The sequence below is a fragment of the Coccinella septempunctata genome, chromosome 5 (assembly GCF_907165205.1).
Source record: "Coccinella septempunctata chromosome 5, icCocSept1.1, whole genome shotgun sequence".
In the NCBI taxonomy this organism is placed as follows: Eukaryota; Metazoa; Arthropoda; class Insecta; order Coleoptera; family Coccinellidae; genus Coccinella; species Coccinella septempunctata.
This window is the reverse complement of record NC_058193.1, coordinates 32,738,493-32,765,894: the sequence shown is the minus strand read 5'-3', so window position 1 is coordinate 32,765,894 and position 27,402 is coordinate 32,738,493. Positions and strand designations below refer to the sequence as shown.

Sequence of the window (27,402 nt, the reverse complement as noted above, 5' to 3'; positions counted from 1 at the left end):
GTATTGCGTGGTTAACCAACTCTTCCGATGAATAGTTATTGTTTATCTGTACTATTTTACCCATTCATACAAAAATCAACTACAAATCGATTTTATATTTATAACCCTTGGATCGGAGAAGGTTTTGTCAATTCTTAACACAAATTTTTCCTAAATATCTATTATAAAAATCATTCATACAATAATGATTAATTGTGAAATGATATTCGGTGTTTGTCTATCCATTGAATCAATATGAAAGTCTTCTTAGGGACCTATACGAAAGATATAATATCAAAAGATATTTAAGATCAAAAATATCCTAGTTATTTTAATACCAGCATCTTTAAATAAGGGAAAAATCAAAATAGAGCCTTCTGAGTCTGGAATATAAAAATAATTGTTTGTCAACATATGCAATTAGCAATACGCTATCACTTTTCAAAACCGTGTCACTTTGTCCAGTTGTACAGAAGAGTTTGTCTGGACTTCAAAGTTGAGTTCTTCATCCCTTGGTAATGTTGGATAATTGTAAATGTCATCATCTAGGTCTGTTGTTGTTATTCCAGCCCTTGCCACTGAAATAGCGTTTAGAGCTGCAACGTTTACACAGTCGTAGACTTGCTGGAAATATAGAATCAAGTTTTTAATGTTACGTCAATGGGAAAAATATTTTAGCGACTTAATTGTTCTGAAGGGTCAAACGTAAACTAATGAACTCTCTAGAAATAAACTCACCCTAGCATCTGCCCTGTAAATATCCAGCACTCCATTCCTTTCATTCAAATTAGGCAAACTGTTCCTAATCTTATGCCGTACTGAAGACACCATCATCAAATAAGTCCTAGACACCAATATAATCCCTTGCAATACAGACGCCGTGGACACAGTGGCAAAACAAATCAGAAGATCCCTCCAAGATTCGTTCAGGACCTTATAACAGGAGATCCAGAAACACCAGCACATCGCTATCATAACAGCGGAAATGAAGAAATATTTGCCCTCCTTGTAGTTCCTCTGAGATTTGAAAATCATGGGACCTAGACACAGAATCATGAGGAGAAGGAGGATGTTGTAAGACATGAGGTAAATGAAGGTTGAACCTGAAAAAACCCCTTGACAGTCGTTGATGACCTGTAGACTTAAAGCTGTTTGGATTCCAAATATGAAGAGTGTCATGAAAGATTGTACTGAACCAGGAATATGTGACATGTAAGCTATTTCTTTGGTGACTGTCGCAAGAAGAATACATCGTGACAAGATAAGTGAAAATGCACCGCATATACTGAGGGTGGTCCATAAGGATTTCAAGAGACAAAGAATGTTTGCATTATCCATATGTTCTTTAATGGCGAAGGGTAACACTGAGCAATACATAAAGAGCACGGTAAGAAGAAGAAATATGGTAGTTGCTGGATTACCTTCAAGCACCTCTTTCCTACATATACAAATGAAAAGAAACGTTAAAATAATCAAATTGACAAGAACACCAACAGCCGATATAGCAATAAATACAAGCACGAAAGGTTCAGAACGAAACTCTACAGGGTCGTACAGAAAAACGTGAATACCCTGCTTCATTTCCCGGAAATTCAGACATGACTGTCGACAAGTTTTCAAATCCTCAACACAGATCGACGAAGAATTACCAACAGGCAAATCATATAGATTCACTAGATGATCATCGAATAAGTTGTAAGTGAAAGCTTTCCTCAGCGATTGTTTGAAGTTGTAACCCATCTTGAAGAATTCTTCGGATTCGTTTTCAACCCTGTATACATCGTAGAGGAAATTATTTCGTGAAGGTTCAATCTTAAGTATATTCAATATCATTTCGTTGGTGTACAAGGAGTCCTTTGTGGAAAATTGTAATTTTTTATTTTGTAAACATGAGAGTTCTTGTTTGGTTTCATTGCAGTGGATCTTCAGAAATATTCTCAAAAGCTCTGTGTAGCTCAGGATTGGCTGAGAGAGCTCGAAAATGAGTTGGGCTGGTATGAGGTTAACCTTCTCCCTGCTGTCATTCAGTGGAAGATTAGATGGAAGGATTGTGTAAGAGTTTTCTGAAATGTCTGAAACAAAATTTGGACGATCAGAGGATTCATTTGAGCATGTGTTGAAGGTAATTTTCTCACCAAGAGTCTGTCCATCTGTTGGAATTAAAATCATTTGGCCATCGAGCAAATGCTCGTTGTTGGACAAGAAGTTCGTTATTTGGTAGTGATCTGCAAATATTATCAAGGGTCCTTCTTCATTCAACGATTCGTAAGTGGAATTTTCTCTGTGGAAAAAACAAGTTTTATGATTTTTTTCTGTAGACCATTCGAATAAATTGAATTCCAAATGAAGAATATAGGTACTGATGAGCAGGATGGAATTGCAGCTCTAATGCACTTCTTCATTGAAAGAGAACAAAGGGCCCATTATTTTATCGTTATATTTATGTGTGAAATGACTCATCTCTTCTGTGAGTCAGTGTATTTTTGAATATCAATGTACCTACTTATATGACTCATTTATGCACGATTTGTGAACTCCCAAAAATTCATATGAATTGGTTATGCAGATTATGATAGAGCCAAATACTTATCATGAGCAAAAAGAAGATGTATGGTATGATAATGATTGGTAATTATGGGTTTCTCAACTCTATTACCTTTATTGCAATCGAGCAAGAAAAAAATCTTTTGACCTGCAATTCTCGAAATTCTTCTGTCAGTGTGATACTTTCGAGATTTAGAATAAAAATTTGTATGAATTCTTGAATTTTTTCACCATGACATATTCTGAAAATCAGAAACTATTCTATCATTGTTAAGGGGAAGTAGTATATACCATTCGAAATCAAGTCGATCGACATTGTATTGGTGGCTTTACGGATGCTACCCCAAATACGAAAATGTGTCACATCTTTGAGCAATAGCCTGAATTACGTACTGAGTCAGTTGAAAAGTAGAAATTACCACGTGAGAGGTAATATTAGGAATATTGAATAATTTTGGCATATATCGCTATGAAAATCTTTGCAATATATAAAGAATTGAATCGTCGATGTATTTATATTGAAATATGTCGAAAAATCGTCGAAAAATGATTGTGAAAACAAGTTTTATTGACACTAAAGTTCAAGCTTTTTTTCTCATAAAAAAACAACTAAATTGGAAAAAAAGAGACGGGGTAACATTAGGACGTCCTTCAACTTCAATTAAAAAAAAAAAAACAAGGCTTCACGTAAAAAATTGAAAGCGTATATTTGGAACTAGTGAATGCCGTTTTTGAATGGAGATTCTTGAGGTATTACTTGCCCTTAAATTGAGTGTTTAACAATTTTCAAGGAATTGGAATTCAAATATGAATTGTGACCAATTTTCATTGCATTTATTTCGGGATAACCAGTACAGCTATAGCTTGAAGAATGTTATCGGCCATAAAATCCAACAATATTCAATTTTAAGACTCACCTGAGTATCCAGTATTTACTGATGCATATTTTACGAGTTCTAGCGATCTGAAAGAGTTCATCCACCAATTTCTTATCTTGAATAACAGCGGTGACATTATCGCTCCATTTCAAGGCTTCCAGTACACTCACAGTACTCCTCACCAGATAGGTGGAATCTGGATGAAAACGCTTCAGATTTAATCTCAAGGCATGAGACAATCCTTCTACGTCGTCAGTTACATTATCCTCTGCTATAACCCCTAGGAAATGTTCCGTTGCTTTTTTCCTCCACACGTCGAAAAGAGCTTCGACGTAATCTTCAGACTTGCATGCATTGTAAGCTGCCAGTCCAACTTTCAGCGTCTTGAAGACGGAAAGGAAGTTAATCCTATCCACGATCCATCTGGAAGCATCGAGTTTCTGGTCGATTCTAGCTGTGCCGTTGCAATTGGAAAAAATCACTGCAATGTTAACTTCACCCTCACTTTTATTTACATAACAATGCACCAAGGAGAGCCCAACTATTTGAACGAACAGGAAAAAACCAGGGGACTGCATGGTGTCATGGTCCAGTCTCAGTGTTCCATTTCGATTATTGTTTTGTAAATTAGGTGCACACACCGCGTATGTTTCCGTTTCAGGCTTCAGTAAGCCGTTTCAATGGTTGGACCATGGTTTTCCCTTTCAGAATGAGTGTATTGCTTGGATACAATCGATACAAACTTTGCAAGAACTGCGGGCTGTAAGAAAATCGTGCTCCCTTTCGGATCGATTGAAAGTGGATATTGCTGGTTCACGTGCATATAATTAGGGAAACTATTTATAAAGAATCAGTATAAATGTGTAGCGTAGAATGGGGAATTCATGGTGGAGCAGGGCTTGGTAGATCTATACGCAGCGTCCCACCTAGTCCAGGAATAGTGATCGATTTTCACATGATTTAAAAGCACCTTTTATCTAATGTTCTCCCAAGGTTATAGGGTCAAGGTCACGATTTCAGACGGGTGAAGGTACACCAAGTGAAAAGAGTGGCAGGTAGTGCTTGGCTCGGTTCCCAAACCTCATCTATCCTTGTGGAATTAAAGCAATTCATCATCCATTATTTCAATTCGATTTCATCTAGGGTTATTTTAATTCATGCGATTTTGAGCGCCTGTTCCTAATGAGAGAATTCTGTTTGGTTCCCAGAAAAAAGAAAAGAAAAAATTCAAAAAGAACAGATACTAGCAAGTTGCAAACTAGTACGTTCGGTCTTGAGTAAGTTTTAACTGACCCAATCTTTTTGATAATTTTTCGAAGGTTAGCTTTCGAGTCGTTTATCTCTCGAAAAAAGTATCCGTACATGGCAATGTGATACATATTCTGAAAGAGCAACTCTTCAAGTAATAAATGTGAGATATTCATCCATTTCGGCGCAACCGCTCAGTCTTGAAGAATTTTTAACTGAACCCATCTTTTTCAGGATTTTTCGAAGGTCAGCTTTCGAGTCGTTTATCGTTTATCTCTCAATAAAAGTAACCGTAGATGGAAATGTCGAAATGTGATACATCTTCTGAAAAAGCAACTTTTCTAGTGATAAATCTGAGAATTTCATCCATCTCGGCGTAACTGTTCGGTCTTGACGAATTTTTAAGTGAACCCAGCTTTTTCAGGATTCTTCGAACGTCAGCTTTCAAGTCGTTTATCGTTTATCCCTCAATAAAAGTAACCGTAGATGGGAATGTGATACATATTCTGGAAGAGTAACTCTTCTAGTGATAAATCTGAGAATTTCATCCATCTCGGCGCAACCGTTCGGTCTTGACGAATTTTTAACTGAACCCATTTTTTTCAGGATTTTTCGAAGGTCAGCTTTCGAGTGGTTTATCTCTCGATAAAAGTAACCGTAGATGAAAATGTGATACAAATTTTGAAAAAGCAACTCTTCTAGTATTAAATCTGAAAATTTCGTCTATCTCGGTGCAACCGTTCTGTCTTGACGAATTTTTAACTGAACCCAGCTTTTTCAGGATTTTTCGAAGGTCCATTTTCGAGTCGCTTTTCTTCCAGGAAAATTATCGTATATCTGAATATGATACATATTCTGAAAGAGCAACTCTTCTAGTAATAAATCCGAGAATTTCATCCATCTCGGCACAACCGTTCAGTCTTGAGGAAATCTTAACTGACCCCATCTTTTTGGGAATTTTTCAAAGGTCAACTTTCCAGTCGCGTATATCCCAGAAATATCATCGTAGGTCTAAATGTGATACATATTCTAAAAGAGCAAGCTCTTCTAGTGATAAATCTCGAAATTTCATCGCCTTCGTCTCAGCACCAAACACCTGAACACCCTATGTGGGACAAGCCCGCGACAAGCCTTCAACAAAATAGGTACCCTGTTATCTCCTCCCAACAAAAACAAGTCCAGGGATCGTTCCATTTCCATCAGATGATATGGTTCGTACGTAAACAAAATAATAATTCGATGACTCCTGCTAGACTGCTTCAGCAGGATACCAAACGCGACCTTCTTGGAGTTCCTAAAGTCGTTGGCGCTCTGCCTTCAGAGTTCAATTCAGTCTAACCTGGTGAATGGTTGTCTTCAGCGGAAGTTTGTGCGACAGTAGACGACTGATAGTACGTGAATCTATTGTTTGGACCTTCATGAACTTGGGTACGTCTGAAAATTATGTGTCGAAAATTTCTTCTCACTTCTTTATGTGAACAAGTGAAGAGAGGTAAAATTTAGGTTAGATTTATGTATCAGGGGAAGCAGAATTACGTTGTGGTTGGAAAAATTAGGAAATTGCAAATGGAAAACGGAAAACTTTAGTTTTTAACACCTTACATCACTTGATAATCACCCTCATAATCAGTCGAATAATATAAATATAAAACAAAAATACTCAACCTAAATTGGAGGTGTAAATTTGGATTTTTCTGAAGATTTCGATAGAATCAGAATTTTTTTCTCGAAATCGGTAGCAGTTACGACAAAACTACAAGAGACCACAAAGTTAAGTATAACAACAAAGCTTCTTTTTACATTTTTTCAAATTAACAGTGGCTCACCAAAAAAAAGTTTTGGAGTGAAACATAGGACAGTGTTCCAGAAAAAATATCATCCTGTAGATTTGCTAACGAATTTGGTATGTTACATGGTGTGAGTTATGAATTATGATATTTAAGAGAAATTTCAGTTGAATATCTTGTGAAGTTTGGACACCATGTTTATGAGACTTGTTTTTCTTAAAATTCTCAAGGAATCTCTTTTTTTTGTCTTTACCTCCAATTTACGAACACCCTGTACAAAGGTACACTAAACATCCAGAACTTATGAACTGTGATTTCAATATATTTTTCCGGTGTGATAATTCTTCATTTGTTTTTTTTTCAAAAATAGCAACAGCCGAACAAAAACTGAATGTGAAAATCTAAAACCTCTTTCATATCATTTTTTCATCTTCATTACTATATATGTTGAGGATATTTTCATTGGTTGATTTATAAAAATTTGTAAAAAAACGCATCAAATCATAAATTTGTCAGTCTGAATAATGAGAACACTCTTTAACATTGGCTGTACGTGACTGAATTTATAAAAAATTGTTCAACCTAATTCTAACTCATCAAATTCACTTTTCGTTGTGAATTGACCTTATTCGGTACGTGATGTCCAAATTTTATTTAAAGTGTCCTTTCATGAAGGTTTATCGAAATAATTTATAATTTTCAACGTAAACTTGAGGGTTGAACATAAAGAAAATAATTGTCTGCAGTTGCATTAGGAAGAAATTCGATATATTCATTTTTTGCTTCTAATGAGAAGAAAGGAGCATCAATAACAACTGCATTATAATACATTAACACCGAATAGTATTCAAATCAACTTTTACGACATTATAAATCTTGAATTTCGTGTTGAAAAAGTGATCTCTTATCCGAATAACTTTTTTATCGTTTCCATTAAATATATAGGCATTAAATCTTCATTAGAGATATAATTATCGAATCGATTTAATTGAAAAATTGTAGGAGACATAGGTATCGTTGGGTATGTCATGAACCTTTTTGTTATTCTTGTATCATAATGTCCTTGATCCGACTTTTTGAGTCTGTCATCGTGAATAGCAATGAGATATGGTTTGAGGTTGATGATTGGTCTGATAGGAAAATCCAAATTTGAACAAAATTGGAATGCTCATGGTGGAAAACTCAAAAGGAACTCATTCAATGAAAAAATTGCGAGAGACAAGAAAGTTTTGTAATTGAAAAAGCTCTCTCACCGTTCAACAATTTCAAATACACCAGTTAAAAGTGTCTTAAAGGGGTCCATCGCTAAAATAGTTGGCTTTATGAGATTTCGCATATCATAAAGCTACTTTGTACTAAATTCAGTGGTTCAAAACTTCTCTCTTTTCATTGTTTAATCTGTTTCTTGTATTGATTGCTTCAATTTGGGCTCAATTCTCGAATTCCATGATGCAGGGATATAAACAAAAGGTGGAATTTTTATTTTTACGAAGCGCGCTCAGCAGTCTCTTTTTTTTTTCATATTTTTTTTATTATCGCTCCTCAATGCGAGCATCAAAATCCTCTCTTGTTTTGATCGGTACATTCCACTCTGTCCTGTACAAGTGGCTACTCCAAAATACAATAATTTATTCGAACTAACGTACATTTCAACCGCGCCCACTATTTTTTTCGGTAGCATTGTTCCTCTGTGTGTAAAAAGTTAATTGTACAACTTTGGCCGTTGGGTATTAGGTACATTATATGACAGACGGCGTTCTGCTCTGAAATGCCAAGGCTGGGACGACAGCCTGTTCATTTTTGATGCGGAATCGCGAACAAACTGGATTCGAAGATATGTAGTTCGATAAATAAAGAAATATATAGAGTGCTTCCATAAAGGATTCAGTTTTCGAATTGAGAAGACTTCTTTGACGTAACCCTCTGACAACTGACAGCTTCATTCGGTTTGACATCCAGAAAAACGTTGATTGTTGCAGCTTCAGGACTTCTTAATGTTCAATCATCAATATCTAAATCGGCCCAATAGATATTCTGAAGGTTCTTGAAGAATAGACTCCACAAAAGTTAAAGAAGTTCAGAAATTTTCAAACTGTTTCAAAAGTTTCCATTTTTTTTCTTCAATTCTGAATATTTTCTCGCTTATCTAACTGTGGGAGCCTTCTCAAAATTCGTCGAAATGTATTTGCATTTCCGAAGTCTCTCTACGGGTAGATACAGTCAGGAACCGATCTTGTGCAGGAGTGGTAGATCTTGGGCGTCCATAAATGAACATTTGGTGCACCAGAATCGGTAACGTTTGTAACGTTCACAAACTATACCTATACAATTTTATCTAGAAAACTATTTGGTACCATAATAAAATTTCTGTTCAGCCCATCGATCTGTTATAACTAGTTCTTTGAACGCATTTGAATACCAATGGTTTGTAGACATAAAAAGCTGTAAATGTATTCTCCTCTCAAATTGAAAGCAAATAGCGAGTGAATAGAGAATAGCGTGTTGGTCAAACACTCCAGGTGTTAAAGTACCACCATCATTCAGTTATAATGTTCAACTGTATGAAATTTACGAGATACGATAGAGATCTATTATACCTGTCCAAGTTTCATTTATGGAATTATGAACCGTTACTTCTTATAGCCAATTTCAAGTGGGTATGATTTAGGTGCTCCGCTGAAACGCTTCAAATATACTGCTCAAAGTAACTACTGATTATATTAATTAATACGCATAATCATTATTGAGGTAACCATCTATTATATCGAATCATTGATCAGGTGATTCCCAGAAATTGTATCCAGCGATAAATCATAAATTTTCCTGCTTGAATTGTTGTGATTACCTTTTAGGAAGTGGTGACTTGAAGACATTTTTTGCTTCTTTCATAATCCAGAAATCCAACTAGAGAAATAAAAGAATCTTTCAATGTTCACATCGGCAATACTATGGAATGTATTTTTTCAGAAATAAATAGAAGACTATAACACTTTCTCCTAATGACTTAGAAGACTGTTCAGGTATTACCTACCTTTTTACCTACATATACACTCCAGTAGGTAAAAAGATGCCAACATGGTTCACAAATCCAAATATAACTGGGTTTTTTTTTAATCTCACTCAGTGTAATAATTCAGAATTAACCTTCCCAAGAAAATAATAGGATTCGTATTCTGTTACCTGGCAAATCAAGTTCTGCTGAAGTCAGATTATGCAGAATTATAAAATTTGCACCAAGTTTGCATCGCAACTACCTATTGGTGACAATTCTCCATATCACCGTGTTGTTGAATCATGAAGCACTCCTAGTTTCCACATTCGATATGTTTCTTTCATATGGATTATAGAAATACATTTAATTTAGTAACTGCAGTCAGTGAGATAAAAATATATTTCCCAAATCATGAAAATATTCAGTCTTCTCCCATGAAATGGCATGAATTAACGTGATTAACGAACAAATCTTTCTTATAGTTTGACGAATCAATAGTAGGATGAATATTTTCACTCCTGTATATTTTCATTCTTCGATTCGTACCAAACATGAAAAATTTCATCTGGCATTCATGAGAATTCAAATCAAATATCATTCGATTCGAAAGTTTGAAACTTTTGGAGAGTTACGTGCCGAAATATAATATGTTGCAAAGATACTTCTAAGTTCATGTACTTCTTAGTTCATATACTTCTAAGTTCAAATACTTCTAAGTTCATCTACTTCTAATACTCAAAATGAAAAGAGATAAAATGATTAGTACCTACATATTTCATGGCAAATATTTCTTTTATTCAATGTAATTTCAAATCATTTTCACTAATCTCTTCTTTTTTCTTTTGGATATTATCTGAGATTAACAAACATTGCACAAATAAATCTTTTTGGAACCACATAAACACAAAAACTTTAATGATACTATAAATCAGCAGGCATTTATGTCTACATCATCATTAACATCTATAAAACCACACAAAGTGTGGGTCCTAATCATGAAGATATACGGTGCTAGTTAGAGTTTGGGAACAATCATTAAGAAGGACATTTATTGTCCGATTTTATTATGAATAAACTATTATATTGCTGCTTCAGGTGTGAATTTGAAGAAATCCATGATTTTATTACAAAGTGAGTAAAAAGTGGCTCACAAAATCCATATTATTTGGATGAGAAATGATCGAACAGACATTTTTATTTTAAATTAGAAGTTGTGCTATCTAATGGGCCTGTTCCGATATTGCTGTTAGTACTGGCCCGCTATCGAATAACAATAGAACTCGAACGACTGGGCCAATAGGCATCGTTTCTGAAATACTGACAGTACTGTTCAGGAATATCGGAACAGACGGATTAGCTATTTTATCTGGTTCCTGCCATCAATAGACTGATTTTTGAAGGCTTCGAACACATGAAACTCAAAGATGTTATTCAGAAGCACTACTCTTCAGCGCCTGGCATTTAGTCCAATAGTTTTCGAATGAATAAACTGGAATCTGTCTTGACGTGTTACTTTGTTGACCTTTATCAACCTTATATCTTCAAAATCTGATGAATATTTACCTTTTTTTTCTGCAGAAAGTCTACAGAATGTTACTTTTTCCACTCACATACCTGCTCGTTCTTCAAATAAGCGATCATGTCCTTGGTCATGGTCGTCTCATGGATCCACCAGCAAGAAATAGTATGTGGAGGTTTGGTTTTCCAAATCCCGTGAACTACAATGACAACGAACTATTTTGTGGAGGATATGCAAGTAAGTATGTATCTTAATCTAGATTATCTTTTGAAAATGCTTTGAAATAATCTCTCCCTAAAATTACAGCTCCAAAACCATCAGTTCTAATGCTTCACCTACATGTCTTCTTTGTTTCAGTCCAGTGGGAGCAGAATTCCGGAAAATGCGGTGTTTGCGGAGACGCCTATCATTTGGAGAATCCCAGACCACATGAAGCTGGTGGAACATACGCGAAAGGCATCATTTCCAGGCATTACAGCGTAGGACAAGAAGTCGACATCGAAATTGAGCTCACAGCAAACCATTACGGTCATTTTGAGTTCTTCTTGTGCCCAAACAACAACCCTACTCAGGAAGCTACTCCGGACTGTTTGAAGAGATATCCCCTGTACATTGCAGGCACTAAGGACTTCAGGTGAACACTAATTCTGAAAAGATAATCGAAAAATGCAGATTTTTTAGTCATGATATAAGAGACACTAACTGCCTAGGGTTGCAGTAGTTTTTTTTTTCATATTTTGACATCTAGAGTCACGTCCTGACTGAAAAATTATGTATAGCTTGTTTGGGGACCATAATAGAATGCACTGGTCGTCGAACCACAAGTTAACACCTGGTTATCTGCAAAATAAGAGAGAGAACTCCACCATTACTTTCAGATATGTCATACCAGAGGACGGTAAAAAGAAGGCGGTGTTCAGGTACCGAGTGCAGCTTCCACCTTACGTGACGTGTACCCAGTGCGTCATACAATGGAGCTACTACACTGGCAACCAATGGGGTATGTGTCCAAACGGGACGCAAGCGCAAGGCTGTGGAAAATCGGAGACGTTCAGGAACTGCGCAGACGTGGCTATCCTATCCAGTACTGGAAGCGCTGTACCACCACTCTTCGTCGGTATGGACAATCCATACCTTCTCTTCTTCAGGGATAGCTCCAGGCCTGCGCCATACAACGTGTTCCCGCTGGTCATAAGGGATCAAGTCTGTGTGCCAAACAACCTGTTCAAAAGTATGCCAGGAATAGACAAATGGTGCCAGAGGAACTGCCTGAGTTATCCGCCAAATTGCCCGAAGAAAATTTGTGAATGTCCGTAAGTAGTCAGGTTTAAAGTGGATGGACACTGGCTATTACATCCAGATGAATAATTGCCATTCCATGCGAGAAGAACAGTATGCTTAATCCATGAAGTTCAAAAGGTTCTTCCTAAAATGATTAAAATTTAAATTTTCAGGACGACTTGCAGAGCTGTAGACGAATATGAGGGTAACAGAGGAGCAGACGTCAATTGTATGGATAAATGTCTGGTATATCCAAGTAACTGTCCAGCTGAAGAATGCGAATGCTATGAAGAGATATCTATCACCAGGAGCAATATCAAGAAATAAAATAGTTAGAACTGTTGTTGGAGTTAACAGACTGATTGTAACATATTTTAAATATATTGTACAGGTCGTAGCAGTTAAATGTAAACTGCAATAAAAAAGTAAAAAACGTTGAATGAATATGAATTGTTGCAGTATACCTCAATGAAAAACTTTTCAAAGCAGGATTTAAGCTAATGCAGTTCTTCATAGATGATGTCTAGGGCCACCTTAAGTACTCATCTCTATAGACGGCTGTGGTTCTAGACTCTGGCTTTTATTAAGAAAGGACAAAGGCAGAATAAACCAATGTTAAATTTCACTTCGTAAAAAAAATGTTCCCATATTAGTTCACAATTTAAATGTAGATACATCGTGATTGTTTCCAACTACAGAATGATTCATCTATTGTTTTTCAAATATCGTACGAAAAAACAAGAAATTCCCATATTATACGTTCTATTTTGATATCCTAAATTGAGATATAGAGATAGTCAATCTCACACCAACTTCAACGATAAGATATCTGTTGCAACGTTTCAATATCGTTTTGGTGACAAAACTCTGAAAATACTGAAATTCATAGTCCACGAAAAATATCGAAACTCTGTGAGTGAAACTCGAAAATAATGTGAGGTGTGAGCAAATAAGGGTAAGTTTCGATTTCGCCAAAAAAATTAGTTAGATAGATGAGTAAACATTTAGAATACTCATATTTAAAAAATTGGTGAAAAAAATGAAACAGTCTCAAATCTCGAAACTTTCTCAACTTTTGTAGAGCAGTATATGTTGAAAATAAGTTAAACGTGATTGATTATTGATTCAACATTTTATTTTCCTTAATTCCACTTTCCACTATAGTGGATAACATCAAAAATGGTTCATAACTGTGGCTTATACTTCAATTATAAGGATAAAACAATTTTTTTACAGATGCCTGTGCAGATAGGGTTAAGCCGGGATTACGGCGGTTTTGACAACGAAGCCAACGACGAGAAGAAAGCCTTCGAATTGTCCTCTCTTCTGAATAGAAGAACCTTCGTAGTATTGGGGTTCCTACTCTTCGCCCTTTGCTTACCCGTGATATTATACCTAGACGTATATGATGAGGGAAACTTACCAGCCAAAATACAAGGTGTCTGTTTGTTGGACCGTTCGTACAGAATCTCATGTGGACCAGCGAATATAACCGAAACAAACTGCACCAACATATTATGTTGCTTCGAAAGAAAAACCAATTCTTGTTACCATCATGAACCTTCCAGCTATTATTATTATCGCAAAGACGCTGCTGATTCATTTAGATTCTTAACCAGCCAAGAAAAGACACCTCTGGGCCTTCCAAGTTTGAAAGAAGTGAAGATGAACTACTTCGAAGACAAGGAGAGCTTGAGGATCTACCTAAACGATACAAGAGTATCGCTAAGGAAGATGAAGAATTACCTAGTTAATTTCGACATCTTGAATAACGAGAACGATAAACTATCGACAACCGTGTACAGAAAAAACACTACGGAGATGCTTTTGACCACGCTCAAAGGACCCTTGATTGTCAGCGAGGATTATCTAGAATGGACCATTCAACTTACCAACGTCAGCGGGGTTCTTTTTGGTTTAGGACAGCTGAAAATCCATTCAGACGTGAATACGACAGTAACGAAAATCATCTACAAGAATCAAAACGATCACAACACTCTCCCCATGTTTATGGCGTATAACAACGGGAAATACCATGCAGTTATAGTTAACCACGAAGGAGCCTTGCAAGTTACAGTTCTACCCTCGTATCTCATCCATCTGAAGGCTTTATACACTGGAGGTATTGAGATTCAGGTGATAGATGGACCTACACCAAAGGATATATATGATAAAATCAGAAGACAACAAACTGAACAGAGTTTTATTCCGGAATGGTTCTTTGGATTACACATTTGCAGGTAATTATTTCAGGTAGGAACCGAAAGGTATGAAATTGAGGATCATGTACCCTAAGTACGCCCCTGGCGTTTATTTCTTCGCTACCTCCCTTCATTCGTCAGCAATATTTCGATTGCTTCACTGGCAGAAAATTAAAATGTTTGTATAAGTCACCACACTATCCACTCTTCTGCAAGTTTTGTATCCATCATGATAATATTAAATGATATAATCACAAATACACGAAAATAAGGAGATATAACAATTCCTTTCTGAATTGAAAAGCAGATAATCCTGCTTGTATATTGGCACACAGAAAGGCAAAAAAAAAACAAAAAGGTGGAGATTTTTAAATAAAAAATGCTCTTTACTCCAAAAATTTTATTGATTTCATCATATCCATTCACATTTATCGAGATATGTAGTAGTTGAGTAGCCTGAACGGCTTCTTTCGTACTCTCTCATAAAGATAACAGAGTGAACGAAACCAAAGAATCTACAAGCATTTTTCGAATGGTTCCCAAATACTTATACGATTTTTTTTTACCATGATTGTGTTTTGGGACTTAAACTTGAGCTGAGGAATGATTTCATTCAATTCACATTTTTCCCATTATAACAAAAAAATTTATACCATTTCGATTAGGTGCTGAAATGCAATAATTGAATACATAGGTAATATAACATTGATGGTGTTGTGTGACATTCCAATCGTTTTCAGGGAAGGACCTTTAAAAAATATCAAGGAACTTGTTGACTTATACACATCCTTCGTTTCGACAAAAAACAAATATCCAAAATTCACTTACGAAAGCGAATGTGTACATGATGATCTCCTTCTTCACTTGATCGCTGAAAACTACACGACCGCTCAAACAAAAAAACTTATAACTAGTCTTGGAATGTCAGAAAATTTCATGTTGTCCTATCCAGCACAGGTAAGGATGTTCATCTTTCTATTGAATATTTTTAACAATTTTGTAACATGAGATCTTTAGATCTAATAATAATATGAGCAATGCTCAGTAAGTTGACTATCTGATTTATCCCTGCTTTAGGTATCTGTAGATACCTTCATGAAACAGTTTATTACAATAAGATTCTCCTTCAGATTCCCCTCTACAGTCAAATATTTCAAAAATTCAAAAACACCACCATTTTCTACAAGAATCCGGATGGAACATTTCTCGTGGGAAAGTATGAAAATTTCGATGTGGTCTATCCTATATACAGTCAGGATGATGTCCAGGAATTGATAGAGGAAATCGTTGAACTGTTTCAAGGCGTCAAGTTAAGCGGTTTAACTTTTACTAACAGTTGGCCTCAAGATGATAATTATCAGAGGAAGGGTTCAACAGAGGTTTTTTTGGATGATGTAAGCATTATTTGTCAATTTGAAAATACAGCCATCCTACAAATTTTCTTACAGTACTTACAGGATTCCTTTTCGTATACCATTCCCTTCAACGTAACCGAGGGTAATGATATTCATGCAAGATACCACAATGAGTTTGGATCCAAACTTTCGACAATTGTGAGTAAAATATTCGAAACCCAAGTCTCATTCTCGCCAGTTTCAGACCAAAACGCTAACCGACCGCTGATCATACAAAACCTCAACACTTCTTGGACAGATTTAAAGACGTCTCTAGGAAAAACCCTATTCAACAGTTTGTTCGGAAGGAACTTCTTAGCAGCCCCAGTTTGCGGTTCTAATTCATATGATCAGAAACTGCAGGAAGACCTGTGTTTGCGTTGGTATCTAGTAGCAGCCACTATGCCTCTCATCAGGGTTTCTTCCAAGGGTTTGCAAAGAAGTCCTACGAATCTTTACACGAAGTATACCATAGAAAAAGTAATAAACGTTTTGGACACCAGGAGATCTCTTATACCCTACTATAGATCAATACTGAAAAATGGAGGACCTATTATAAGACCGATGTTTTTCAATTTTCCCAATGACATTAAGGTTCATGACATCGAAGACCAGTATATGATTGGTGATGGTATTTTAGTGGCTCACCCAATGTCCCCAGAAATAGAGATCATGAAGATCTATTTACCTCCGAATAGGGCTTGGTATGAAATTTGGGGAGGCAAAAGATATCACACTGAGAAGGGTAAGGAATGGATTAAGTTCCCAATTGTTAAAAGCGACTGGATCAGCTTCATAATGGAGGGACATATTATTCCTCAAATCAAGGTAAGAATAGTGGCGGACTTATCTTGAACCTTTGAGTATTCAACCTTCAATTCAACGCTTAAACTCAACTTATATTTACCTAGTAGACATTATAGATGAATACCACCAAAAATTGTTCATTGCTTTGTCGCTTCAATAGAATGTCTGCTCAATATGGTGTCAGTTTTCTGGATTCTAAGAAAATATTAAAAATTGCTGTTCAGGAGCCATCTTTGGGAGCTGCAATATCGAAGCTGGGATGCTCAAAAAAACGTACCTATAAATAAGACCCACACTACTTTTTGACAAGACCCCTTAAATTTTGTCACAAATATTCATTAACACCCTGCAGATTCGAGTTCAGTTAATATAATAATAATCTTTAATATTCCCAATAATTTCATTGAGTGCATTTTGTTCAGGAGGAATTTTTTTTGCAGAAGGGATCGAGTGGTCCAGAAATAACACTAAGAATTGCAATGAAATGTAATTCAATCAGTTGTAAAGCTGATGGTTCCTTATTGTACGAAGATTTTGGAGACGAGATCATAAATTTTTCAGCTTCAGGACAGAACATAACAATAAAACCAGAAATAGTCAAAGAAAAACAAGTTAAAGATATGATCAAAAGCATCTGTATTTATAATGCTACTTCCAGTGCTTGCGATGATTCTGTACATAAATATATAGTTTGAAAATGAAAGAATATGATTGGAAATATACATTTCTGCTTACCTTCTCTCCGACCCATGTAGTTTTAAATTTTAATATGTAAAAAATGAGGATTCCTTCACATGAGTTGATTATTTCTACAATCAAGTGATTTTCTCTGAGACAAACAGAGGTTTTTTCTGCAGACTTTCCATTTATGATGTACACAAATAAAATAAGTATAAATAAACTCAATTTATAATTAAAATCTATCTGATAATATATGGTGAACATTCATAAACGTGTATCTCTTCATCAATACTCATTAAGGTTAAATATAATCTCGAGATATCTTGGATATTCCCAAAAAGGAATATTGTTCCCTTTACACCTGGGTGTCAAGACCAAAAATCTCTAGGTTTCCTATAAACCAGCTCGCCTTGTGGGCTCTGTGCTCTTTGTCGCCTTTATTGAACGCTATTTACAGGGGGGGTCAAAGGCCCCTTAAATCGGTCTTCCAAAAAACCGGGAACCTTGAAAAAAATTCAAGTTGAAATTAAAAAATATATTGTATAAAAATATTTCCAGAAGTATTTTAGTCGCAAAAATTCTAGAGTGTAAAAACAAATCAGAATGAATAAGAAAGTTAAAGTTACATGTAGTTCCAAACAAAACGGGTTATTTTCCAGATATGTATAATGCCAATAATGAATGGAATTTAATATGAACATGCTTTTTGAGCTTTTAGTTTTCTATACTGACAATTTTTTTTCGATCGAAAATTTACAATATTGAGAAACTATCTTGATACAATTAGAAGTCGCAGTCATGCTTAAAATTTTTACTATAACTCTTCCACGAAAGATCTTCAAAAGTTCATTTAAATTGATACAAATTTGTACTCTTCACTTAACACATATAACAAGATTTGGTTACAACCAGGCAGAATATCAAAAATTCACTATTTTTTTTACTTAAAAAATAACACATTTATGCATTCACAATCTATACGAGAAATCGGACATTTGATACAATTTAACTACATTCTCTCGAGGAGATTGTGAATGCTGAAGTTAATAGAAACATTCACAATCAAATGTTACTAGCTTGCTAAAAATTGGCTAATAGAAACAGGTATTTGAAGCGAAAATCAGGCACTCGGTATTTTAGGAGCCAGGTACCTGAAACAATCAGAAACATGCAAAAGGAAGAGTTGACGATGACACAGCATTACAACAAAGATTCCAAGTTATAACACAAAAAAACGATCTTTTCGTAATTCTGCTAGTTCAGACAGACGTTTGTAGTTCAGGTAACGTTGATTTGACTAAGACGTAGCTGAGGACAGCAAACAGAGGTGAGTACTGAGTTTCTAAAAGTTATGCGAGATCGACTAAAAATTTAATACAGTGTCTATTGTTTCATCTGCTTGCTAGCCGAGGCTATGAATTTGCAAGCTCTACACTGTTATAGACATATTACATAAATAGAAATATTATAGACTCCATAGCTAGCAAGATACAGGGTATTGAAGTTTTTTCCCTTGGTATGCATCTAAGAATCTGCCTTACAGTTATAAAAGGAATCTTTGAGGATGTAATTGTTTCTGTTAATACTGATTTGCTGGATAAATGTAGCATAAGCTGTAGTCTTTATTATTCTGGAAAAACGTACCTTTGGTTTTGGCCTGTGTGTATCCACAGCATCAATATTCAAATTTACGTGTTCCACCCTGCACCCATAGGCAACTGGCGTCAATTTTATGATCGTATGTAAGGGTACTTTGAGGTAGGGGAGCTCCTCTGAAAAATTTCTGCCGTTTACTGACAGGTCAAAGAAATTGGATGAAGATGAGTTTGTGTTTGAATGAATACCTACAAGAATTCTACAAAGAGGTTAACATTGGTTGACAATAATACTGGGAGTTGATTGGAACCTTTCTTTTCATGACCGAGAGGTTGATCAGTTAAAATAAAATATGTATAGCTTTCAATACATAGGAAATGGATTATGGAGGTTTAAAGACTAATTTCCTACTCACCGGCGGTCTTATTCAAAAAATACGCTAGAAGGCACCTGATGACAGCCTGATGCGAAACCACAAGAACGTTGCCCTGTCTCTCCAGTTCCATTATTACAGGTTCCAACCTAGCCACCAAATCCTCGTAACTTTCTCCTCTGGGATAGCGATAAGCGAACTTGTTCAGGTCCCTAGCAGCAAATTCTTCGGGGTACTGGTCCTTGATTTCGGAATAAGTCATTTCTTCGCAAACGCCCTAAAACCAGCGGGTGATTTAATGCTGAAGCATGAGAACAAAGGGCATTTCTTACAGCGTCTATTTCGTTCAGAGCCTTCCACCTTTCCTGGGGAGCTTTGTTCAGTTCCGATACAGTTTGGATGGTCCTCTTCAACCAAGACGTCCATATCCTCAGACCGTCGATTTTCTGTTCCTCGATGAATTTACCTAGGGTGAAGGCGTATTCACGTCCTCGCTCGCTCAAATCTGAGTCTCCACCTATTCTTCCTTCAAGATTCTGTTTGCTTTCGCCATGCTAAACAACGGAGATTAACATACGTTACATTCAAGCACCACCATCGAGGGACACTTTACCTACTTCTAAGGTTGATCCACAACAAAGCAAAACTTACAAATGTACGTGAAAAAGAAACCTCAAAAACCCCGAGAGTTACGTTTGTACAAATAGAAGAATAAATATGGAAGCGAATTCCAAAAAGATTGTTGTGAGTGAAATAAAACCTCAAGATTAATAGAAAACGTTTTGCTTTGTTCAATTTTCACTATTACGAAACACCATGCATCAATTTCAAAAGCAGATAAAACAAATATTCGACTGTTATGTAATAAAATCATAATGAAACAAATGTTTTATTTTGATACCTCCCCAAACGAACAAAGCTTCAAAGGTCAGGAGCAGGCAGCGTGTGAAAAGGATGAAAGAAATGGAAATAAATGTGTAGCTTCGAAATTACGAAATTAGGAAAACTCACCCTAGTGAGATAAATCGTTCTAGGGGTGATGTGTATGTTCATCAAGTAGTAAACCACCCTAGCCTGCACGTGTCCTTCATGCTTATGAACCAACACCTTTTCTCCGGTATTGTAAATTTTCATAAAAGATTTGTCCGATTCCAATTTTTCATCGAGGGGCTGATATTTCTCCTCGTAATGGCGGATCCTTTGCAGGAAGTCCTTGAGGGCCTCGTCCTTGTTCATGTTTTTGTAGTCAGGACTGCTGACCTTCACTTCCCTTATTGTCTGAAATAGAGAAAGTTCTAAACTCTCATCAGATGATCATAGTTTGGATAGTTTTCATTATTCGTTTCAAGAAAAAAATTAGGACACAATAGAGTGATATACAGGATGAATATCTAGTCCAAGAGGGACGTAGTTATGTGTATGAGTTGTACCCTCTAACCATACTTATGGTAATGGTGTGCGACCTTCCAAAAAAAAATGTCCTTAATAAAGGACATATCACACGTTAGTTAGTAGCTTAAGACAGTGCGAAGGCAACACTATGCTTGTAAAATGTCCAATGCCATTTGTTTTTTGTTGAAATACCCTAAATACCCAGATATATTACGTATATACCCATGAATTCTGGACATAGGACAGCCCCCTAAATTCCTTAAACATATACTTCAGCTCATATTTCTTTTGAGAATTTTGGAGAGACCTTCTCTTCTACGTGGATAATTGAAGGGAAGATTCTTGTTTCCTCAAAATCACCTATTTTTCCACAAATTCCTACCTGTTCAATGATGGACGGATCATCGCACACAGATTCGACGAAAAACAGCTTAAAGCCCTTCTGACTGACGAAAACATCGTGTATCCTGTTTCTCCTTTCGATGGTCGAGTTGGTTGCATCGAAAACAGCAACTTCACCACCCCCATTTTCCAGCCAATTGCACACATCTTTCAAAGCTTCTTCGGCGCATTGCGCCCTTATAGCCATGGCTTCTGCGTTATCTGGACGGAAGAAATCGTGGTTCTGGTAGTCTGTTGTTGCGTGTCTTCTGTATTCGCCCAAATTGAAAACTGAAAAACAATTACAGGTCTAACTTTTAGGGATATCTTTACATAATTCGAGAATTATGTTTTCCTGAAAATTACGTCAATTTCGTTTATGATTTCGTATACTATTTTCAACGAAGTACTGAGCTTACTCACCCCTAGTGTTGATCCCTATCCAGTTCAGGTATCTGGATAACTTTTTGGATATGTAAGTTTTCCCCCTAGCTGGGAGACCAACCATTGCAATAACATGTGGGCTATTAACATAATTGGATCTTTCACCTGAAACGAAAATGTTCTGCTATAATTCGATGATCTATAATCGCTGCAAAATATCAACTAAACTCAACGTGACATAATAATATAGTTATGTTTCTTTCACTTTTCTACCCTTGAGTGGTCCTATAATGTCCTGGAATTGGAAGGACATGACAAAGCTATGGTAACAAAAGGACATACAGTTAATTCCTGGAGGATATAAACATACCAAGGTTCTCCATTTCGGTTATGCCTACTACAAGTCAACCAAAACTTTACTGAAAATCATTGCAAGCAGCCCACAGCTCTTATCTCAGTTTGGAAGACTCATTATCAAACCATCAAAAAAATATTGTGGTCTTTCACAACAGTCTTATAATGGTTTATACATTACGAAAATAAAAAGGTGATTCTTATTTCCTGAAGATATGATATTCAACGAAGAAAAGACAAATAATAGCTCTACCTTACTATATAAGCTTCATTTATTTCAAACAGGTAGTTCAGGAAAAATTTAACCTTGAAGCTACAGTCAATAACATATTGTCAAAAGAAATTCCTGATGAGATTTTCGGATTATAATACAGCTAATAGTTCACAAAAAAATTCAGCAGAGAAAAAGAAGGGTCGAGTAATATCCTCAAGACAATAGACAGTTGCAGACCGCTCAATTCACAGCATCCTCAACTAAACTGTTCATATATTAGTATCACTTCTACAGATTGTACCATTTATGATATTGTTTCGACATAACATTCAATTCTATTTACCTATCCTCACAGAAGCCTTTCTGTCGAACTTGGACCTCTTATCATGTCCATTCTTGATTGGTTTCTTCTCCATTTTAAGAACTTCGTTAACGCTGTTAAGTTTCTATTGAATAACGAAATCGACTAATACAATACACTCTTTAAATCCTCCGATTGGAATTCATCGTCACGAAATGATTGCAAAATGGAATATTTCGTTATATTACGACTACAACTCGAACGTTATTCTTTATTATCAAAGGCTAATTCGCTTTCAAGATCAAATATCTACTCACAATAGAATAAAACCACTTCTCACTTCAGACTCCACAGCTAATTTTAGATCTATCCCATGAATTGAAAACAAGAGGGAGATGATAAAAATTCGATCCGTTGTGCTGTTGATGTTAGAATAAAGCAACTATTCGACTTTGATGGGTATTAAGGATCAATTCACGTTAATTGGATGCAAAAAATCAGTATATCTTTAGAGTTCATGTTGATAGAAAATGTGTTAATGTTAGATGAATGTTATCAGACCTGTTATCCACTATTTAACGTTCAATAACAAATCAATATTTATACTATACGAAAATGATCGATATAATCCAACTAATCCTTGATACAAATAATGGTAGAAAGTTGATAACGTAATCAGGTGCACGATTTCAATCTGTTGAAATCTGATTGGAATTATTAAGGTGGATGCACGAAAGGTTCACGTTTTTCATATTACAGCGCGTCCACCAATTTATGATTATATAGATTAATGAAACAAAAATAATTGAAAAACGTGAAAACGAAGGATAGAATAGATTACCGTTTGAAATGAAGATAATATTTCACCATAAGCTATGTAAAGTCCATATAATGATCTGTACTTAAGGAACACAGCAGTTGATGAATACTCCATTGAATAAAAGCCATACTACATGAGTCAGGGAATAAGTACAATATTATCAGCCACAGAGAAGTACAATGGGCAAATAAGCTGACTAAACAGCATATTACCATTTCCTTATCTGCAATGCTATCTTGCAAAAACACTTATGCACTTTATACCTTGCAAATTCGTCGGGCTATGAAAATAAACACTGTAGAGTTCTAATGTTACAGCCGTATTTACCTACATTGACGCACTCATTTCAGTTTTGAAAGTGATACTTTCAAGAACTGAAATGGGTGAACGAAAATGGAGAAAGAGAAAAAATAATGTTCCCAAATTTCGTCCCATGTGTGAAAATTTCATTAATTATTTAATGTATTCCTCTGGGAAGCACTTTTATTCCTCCAGAAAAGTTTTTGTCTGCACAGTCACCATAATTCCTCCAGAAAAAAACAGATTTTAATATCCTTATTTGATATAACGAGTTGAGATTAATTATTTCTCATATAAACATCCCTGAGAACTGACTATACCTATTACTAGTAGGTAGACCTATTGAACTTCAAAGACCTCTGACCTTTACACAGCAACAAAGTCATCAATAAGCAATGTGCTAACCCTGGTATAAACGGCACTGCCATATAATGGTGGATGCGCCCTTACCATCGACAATGAAATTGCTGAACCAATTTTGAATTAGATTCAAAAATTTGTTAATATTAGGTTATAAATGACCGCTCCTTTCTTAGTCCATTTGATGAATACTAATTGAAGTCGAAAAATGGTAAAATACATATTGAACAAGGCATAACTACCTGTTCCGAATGTGTGAAAATTTATTTAATTTGGCATTGTAATTTTTTGTTAGTTTTTTTCTCTCTTCTTAGTTGTGTGCACGCAATTCTTGTGCAGGTTGCTGGTTTTTGATATGTACTGCCCACGTACAAGTCTTGAACTTTTGTGGGAAACAAAATGTTTGTTTTTGATATAGAATGCTGTAGTAATTTTGTTATTGTGACAATTTTCTTGGGAGCAAATAAACATTCTATTCTATTTTATTTCTATTTAATTGAACTCTCCAGCTTATTGAGTCTCGATGGTGTTGATAAATAAAGGGAACACGTGCTTTCAGGGTATTATCACGCATATGAACAGTGATATGGCCCAGCTGAGATCAGCAGGATTTCCATGATTGATATCCATTTGATCGATTATTAAGTTGCTAAGGAATTTACAAGAGTTTCAGCAATCACCTAGCTAAATCATCACAGTATATCGAGAATGAGACTAGTATAACCACAACTGATTGATGTGTTACAGGCTATTGAGTTATATTCGTATCTAATTCAGTATTAACCATAACATATTCAAGTTCTATTTTAATTAACACCATCGCTACAAGTACGAAGCAGAGCTTGGGATTTGATAGCATGCTTCACTTTTTACATAACATAAAAATAGATTTAAATAATAAAGTTGCTTGACGTTTGAATATAAAAGGTTGACCGATGACGATGGCAAATGCTGTTTAACTGGATTATACCTAGAGACCCTGGGATTCCCTTTCAAAGTCACAGTCAGGGTCATACAGAGTGTGTATTGACCCAATCAGTCCAAATGACCTACATAATGATTATAATCCATTCTATATGAAAATCGTTGAAGTCTATGAGAATTTTCCTCTCACAGCCAGTTTTATTTCGAGTCTCTTTAATCTTAAATCGTCTTCGAGGACTTCAAATTCGAATATGAAATTAGCTGTTACTTTATCAATGAGAAGTTTAGTAACACTGTGAATTTAATGTATTACTGTTCCCACCTTCACTTATTTGAAAACCTCTTTTTAAATGATAGCCTGAAATTTAACTTGAATTTAAAGCCAAGTCTTTATAGTTTCTCCATTTCTATTTATCTACCCTCCACTTGTTGGAATGTGAAGCGCTTTAACAAGTTGCTGAAAAGGTACTTCAAACATGTAGCGCCGACAAAAAGGGTCGACTTTAAGGAATAACAATAACAAGAGAAGCCACAGGTACAGTTTTATGGTCTTGTTACTAGAAAGTCAGCCATACAATGGGGAAACCAGTTCTCTATTAGTTTTTGTGGGATTTTTTGAGTACTTTTATGGCTCCCACAATCCCAGAGTCCCTTAATAAATAATTTCGACTGTTTACGAAAACAACCTTCGACCTGTTTATCTGGAGGTTACCATTAAATCCCCAGGATTAGCTGTTATCAAATCTTAACAATTTGAGTGTTCAGGAAATGGAAACTATCAAGTGAATGGATTCCTTTACATAATTCGATTGAATTTTGACCCACGAGCTAATTTAAATCTAGATAGTTCAGAGTTGTTGTCGTTTTAAGCGGAAATATCCAGCTGAACTTGATTTCTAAATGACGCTATTCCAGGCAAGGAGTAAATGAAATAATTCATTTTGGAATGCTTGGAAACTAATCATGCAAATGCGAAATACCGAAACCAGAAAAATGTGTTTGTTCTATCTGATTGAATTGGCTATCGGAATAGTTGTTAGGAATTCATTTAAATACCATTGGTTAGTAGGAAGAGTTGAAGACATATAATGGGATGAATTGAGATTTAATTTACTGATGAAACATCAAGTTTTGTCAACAATTCAAACTGAAATAGCATCTCCATATTCAAGTATTCCAAATTTTCTGGTAATTATTATTTCAAAGAAGTCGAAAATAACCTTTTTAAAATACAGTAAATAATATTCGATAATTTTCACTCATTCCTAATTTCAACAATGGGGAGTTATATTCTCTCAGATGCAGATAAAGAGAGTTTGAAACAAGAAACTCGTTTTTCTCTATCACTTTATTTTGATAGATAGTATATAACCATATTGCACAAAAATTGATAATATTACGGTTCTCCTCACTCCTCGTTAAATTTCCATGAAGAATGGGCTCGGAAAATTTTGTAGAATGTAGAACAAATTTCAGTAATAAATGAAGAAAATATTGAAAAGTATTAATTCGAATGTAATCAATAATCACCTGTTGCATTGATACTATCCCACTATTCATCTACCTCTGACAGGCTTCAAAATTTCAATGAATTTTTTCGCATAAATAAGTTCATGATTGAAAAAAAAAGAGCCATTAGCTTTATATTTAATTTTCCACTGTATTGTAGTTGTAATGTTTTTTTTTTCGTTCTTTTCAATCATATATACATATTAACAACTATGTCACTGTATTACACAAGTGCTACATACTATCAAATAATTATTGAAAATGATTTTTGTGCAGAGTATAACACAAATCGAGACTCCAACCCTGGTTTAAAGAGAATACATGTATCGCATGAAAACAGGAATTCAAAAATAGATTGAATCTATTACTATTTTCCAACCTGCTTCCTGAATCAAGGAGAGCATACAAACGTGGTATTTTCATTATTTTGTTTTATCGTCAATGGGTACTTTCAGTATGGGATGTATTGATACTCACCCCTGATTGGAAAGGGTTTTGTCTGTACTGTTTCAGTATTTGGTGGCAGCAATCTTTTCGTCTCAGGAGACATCACACTAGGGCATTCTTTAACTTCTTTCTTCTTTTCATCTTGTGTAAGGGTTCCGTTCCTTACCCTTAAGGAACCATTGGTGAGCTCCAGATTATTACTGGCCATCGTGGAACTCAAGAAGGCACTTATTAAGATTATTCAAAGTCTGGCAGTTGTATCATGAGATACACTAGCTATCTTTTCACGAACTGCACTTTAAAACGTTAATGATACTCTTCTTACGGTATGCCCCGTGACAGAAAAGGAATGCGGTAAATTTCGAAATAACAACACTCCGGCGAAAAAAAAATTATAAATAATATCTACCTAACTATTAGATTGAAAGGCTCAGTTATCACGCTGTGTACCCGCATCTAAAACGTGGGGAATTTTGTGGAAACGCAAACTGAATCAATGCGCGACAATATAATCATCTAACAAAATATTAACTGCACACCGTTGCGGGTGCTGCGCGAATTTCCTCTAACTGGATCGTTCGCCTAAACGTGTTTCGTGTTTATAGCGCACATCATCAGAGTTGTCTGTCATCGGGCACCAATAAAAGCGATCTAGGGGGCTATCGTATGATTTTGTGCGTTTTGTTGCGCATGTACCAGGTGTAATCGATAAAAATTCGACTTCAAAATTGGTTCC

The 27,402-nt window shown here is 35.6% G+C and overlaps 4 protein-coding genes across 12 annotated transcripts; 2 read left to right on the top strand and 2 right to left on the bottom strand.

Moving 5' to 3' along the window:
- Nucleotides 1-154: 154 nt before the first annotated feature.
- LOC123314210 (protein bride of sevenless) lies at nucleotides 155-4,212 on the bottom strand. The gene is made up of 4 exons (XM_044899348.1): nucleotides 3,441-4,212; nucleotides 2,115-2,260; nucleotides 718-2,051; nucleotides 155-603 (listed from the first exon to the last, which is right to left on the bottom strand). Exons 1-4 carry the CDS (start codon nucleotides 3,977-3,979, stop codon nucleotides 421-423), a joined length of 2,202 nt encoding a protein of 733 aa, XP_044755283.1. The 5' UTR covers nucleotides 3,980-4,212; the 3' UTR covers nucleotides 155-420.
- Nucleotides 4,213-5,904: 1,692 nt separating this feature from the next.
- On the top strand, nucleotides 5,905-12,663 carry LOC123314213. Of its 3 annotated transcripts, none has more exons than XM_044899352.1 (5): nucleotides 5,905-6,077; nucleotides 11,004-11,184; nucleotides 11,305-11,581; nucleotides 11,826-12,260; nucleotides 12,402-12,663. In XM_044899352.1, the coding sequence occupies exons 2-5, from the start codon at nucleotides 11,019-11,021 to the stop codon at nucleotides 12,553-12,555; spliced, it is 1,032 nt and encodes a 343-aa protein (XP_044755287.1). In that variant the 5' UTR covers nucleotides 5,905-6,077; nucleotides 11,004-11,018; the 3' UTR covers nucleotides 12,556-12,663. The 3 variants fall into 3 exon arrangements, with proteins under 3 accessions (XP_044755287.1, XP_044755285.1, XP_044755286.1); XM_044899350.1 differs by having other exon boundaries at nucleotides 5,906-6,077; nucleotides 11,007-11,184; XM_044899351.1 differs by lacking the exon at nucleotides 5,905-6,077 and adding an exon at nucleotides 10,399-10,559 and having other exon boundaries at nucleotides 11,007-11,184.
- Nucleotides 12,664-13,020: 357 nt separating this feature from the next.
- On the top strand, nucleotides 13,021-17,333 carry LOC123312765 (alpha-glucosidase-like). The gene is made up of 6 exons (XM_044897233.1): nucleotides 13,021-13,183; nucleotides 13,465-14,468; nucleotides 15,170-15,386; nucleotides 15,560-15,823; nucleotides 15,878-16,651; nucleotides 17,071-17,333. Exons 2-6 carry the CDS (start codon nucleotides 13,465-13,467, stop codon nucleotides 17,323-17,325), a joined length of 2,514 nt encoding a protein of 837 aa, XP_044753168.1. The 5' UTR covers nucleotides 13,021-13,183; the 3' UTR covers nucleotides 17,326-17,333.
- Nucleotides 17,334-17,525: 192 nt separating this feature from the next.
- Nucleotides 17,526-27,297, bottom strand: LOC123312766 (6-phosphofructo-2-kinase/fructose-2,6-bisphosphatase). Of its 7 annotated transcripts, none has more exons than XM_044897239.1 (9): nucleotides 22,624-22,835; nucleotides 22,349-22,556; nucleotides 21,477-21,602; nucleotides 21,055-21,344; nucleotides 20,292-20,558; nucleotides 19,613-19,834; nucleotides 19,323-19,557; nucleotides 18,956-19,104; nucleotides 17,526-17,814 (listed from the first exon to the last, which is right to left on the bottom strand). In XM_044897239.1, exons 2-9 carry the CDS (start codon nucleotides 22,419-22,421, stop codon nucleotides 17,749-17,751), a joined length of 1,428 nt encoding a protein of 475 aa, XP_044753174.1. In that variant the 5' UTR covers nucleotides 22,422-22,556; nucleotides 22,624-22,835; the 3' UTR covers nucleotides 17,526-17,748. The 7 variants fall into 7 exon arrangements, with proteins under 7 accessions (XP_044753174.1, XP_044753175.1, XP_044753170.1 ...); XM_044897240.1 differs by having other exon boundaries at nucleotides 22,349-22,451; XM_044897235.1 differs by lacking the exons at nucleotides 22,349-22,556; nucleotides 22,624-22,835 and adding an exon at nucleotides 26,697-27,297.
- Nucleotides 27,298-27,402: the final 105 nt, after the last annotated feature.

Bases quoted from the DNA above. Each gene is read 5' to 3' on its own strand.
- LOC123314210 (XM_044899348.1), bottom strand. From the start codon at position 3,979: ATGCAGTCCCCTGGTTTTTTCCTGTTCGTTCAAATAGTTGGGCTCTCC. The intron at 2,261-3,440 runs GTGAGTCTTAAA...TTTTTTCCACAG, and splicing joins AGTAAATACTGGATACTCAG to AGAAAATTCCACTTACGAAT. The intron at 604-717 runs GTGAGTTTATTT...CTATATTTCCAG, and splicing joins TTTACAGGGCAGATGCTAGG to CAAGTCTACGACTGTGTAAA.
- LOC123314213 (XM_044899352.1), top strand. From the start codon at position 11,019: ATGTTACTTTTTCCACTCACATACCTGCTCGTTCTTCAAATAAGCGAT. The intron at 11,185-11,304 runs GTAAGTATGTAT...TCTTTGTTTCAG, and splicing joins ATTTTGTGGAGGATATGCAA to TCCAGTGGGAGCAGAATTCC. The intron at 12,261-12,401 runs GTAAGTAGTCAG...TTAAATTTTCAG, and splicing joins AAGAAAATTTGTGAATGTCC to GACGACTTGCAGAGCTGTAG.
- LOC123312765 (XM_044897233.1), top strand. From the start codon at position 13,465: ATGCCTGTGCAGATAGGGTTAAGCCGGGATTACGGCGGTTTTGACAAC. The intron at 15,387-15,559 runs GTAAGGATGTTC...ATTCTCCTTCAG, and splicing joins TGTTGTCCTATCCAGCACAG to ATTCCCCTCTACAGTCAAAT. The intron at 16,652-17,070 runs GTAAGAATAGTG...TTTTTTTTGCAG, and splicing joins ATATTATTCCTCAAATCAAG to AAGGGATCGAGTGGTCCAGA.
- LOC123312766 (XM_044897235.1), bottom strand. From the start codon at position 26,874: ATGGCCAGTAATAATCTGGAGCTCACCAATGGTTCCTTAAGGGTAAGG. The intron at 19,835-20,291 runs GTGAGTTTTCCT...TCCGTTGTTTAG, and splicing joins GAACGATTTATCTCACTAGG to CATGGCGAAAGCAAACAGAA. The intron at 19,558-19,612 runs GTAAGAAATGCC...CGCTGGTTTTAG, and splicing joins CTCTGAACGAAATAGACGCT to GGCGTTTGCGAAGAAATGAC.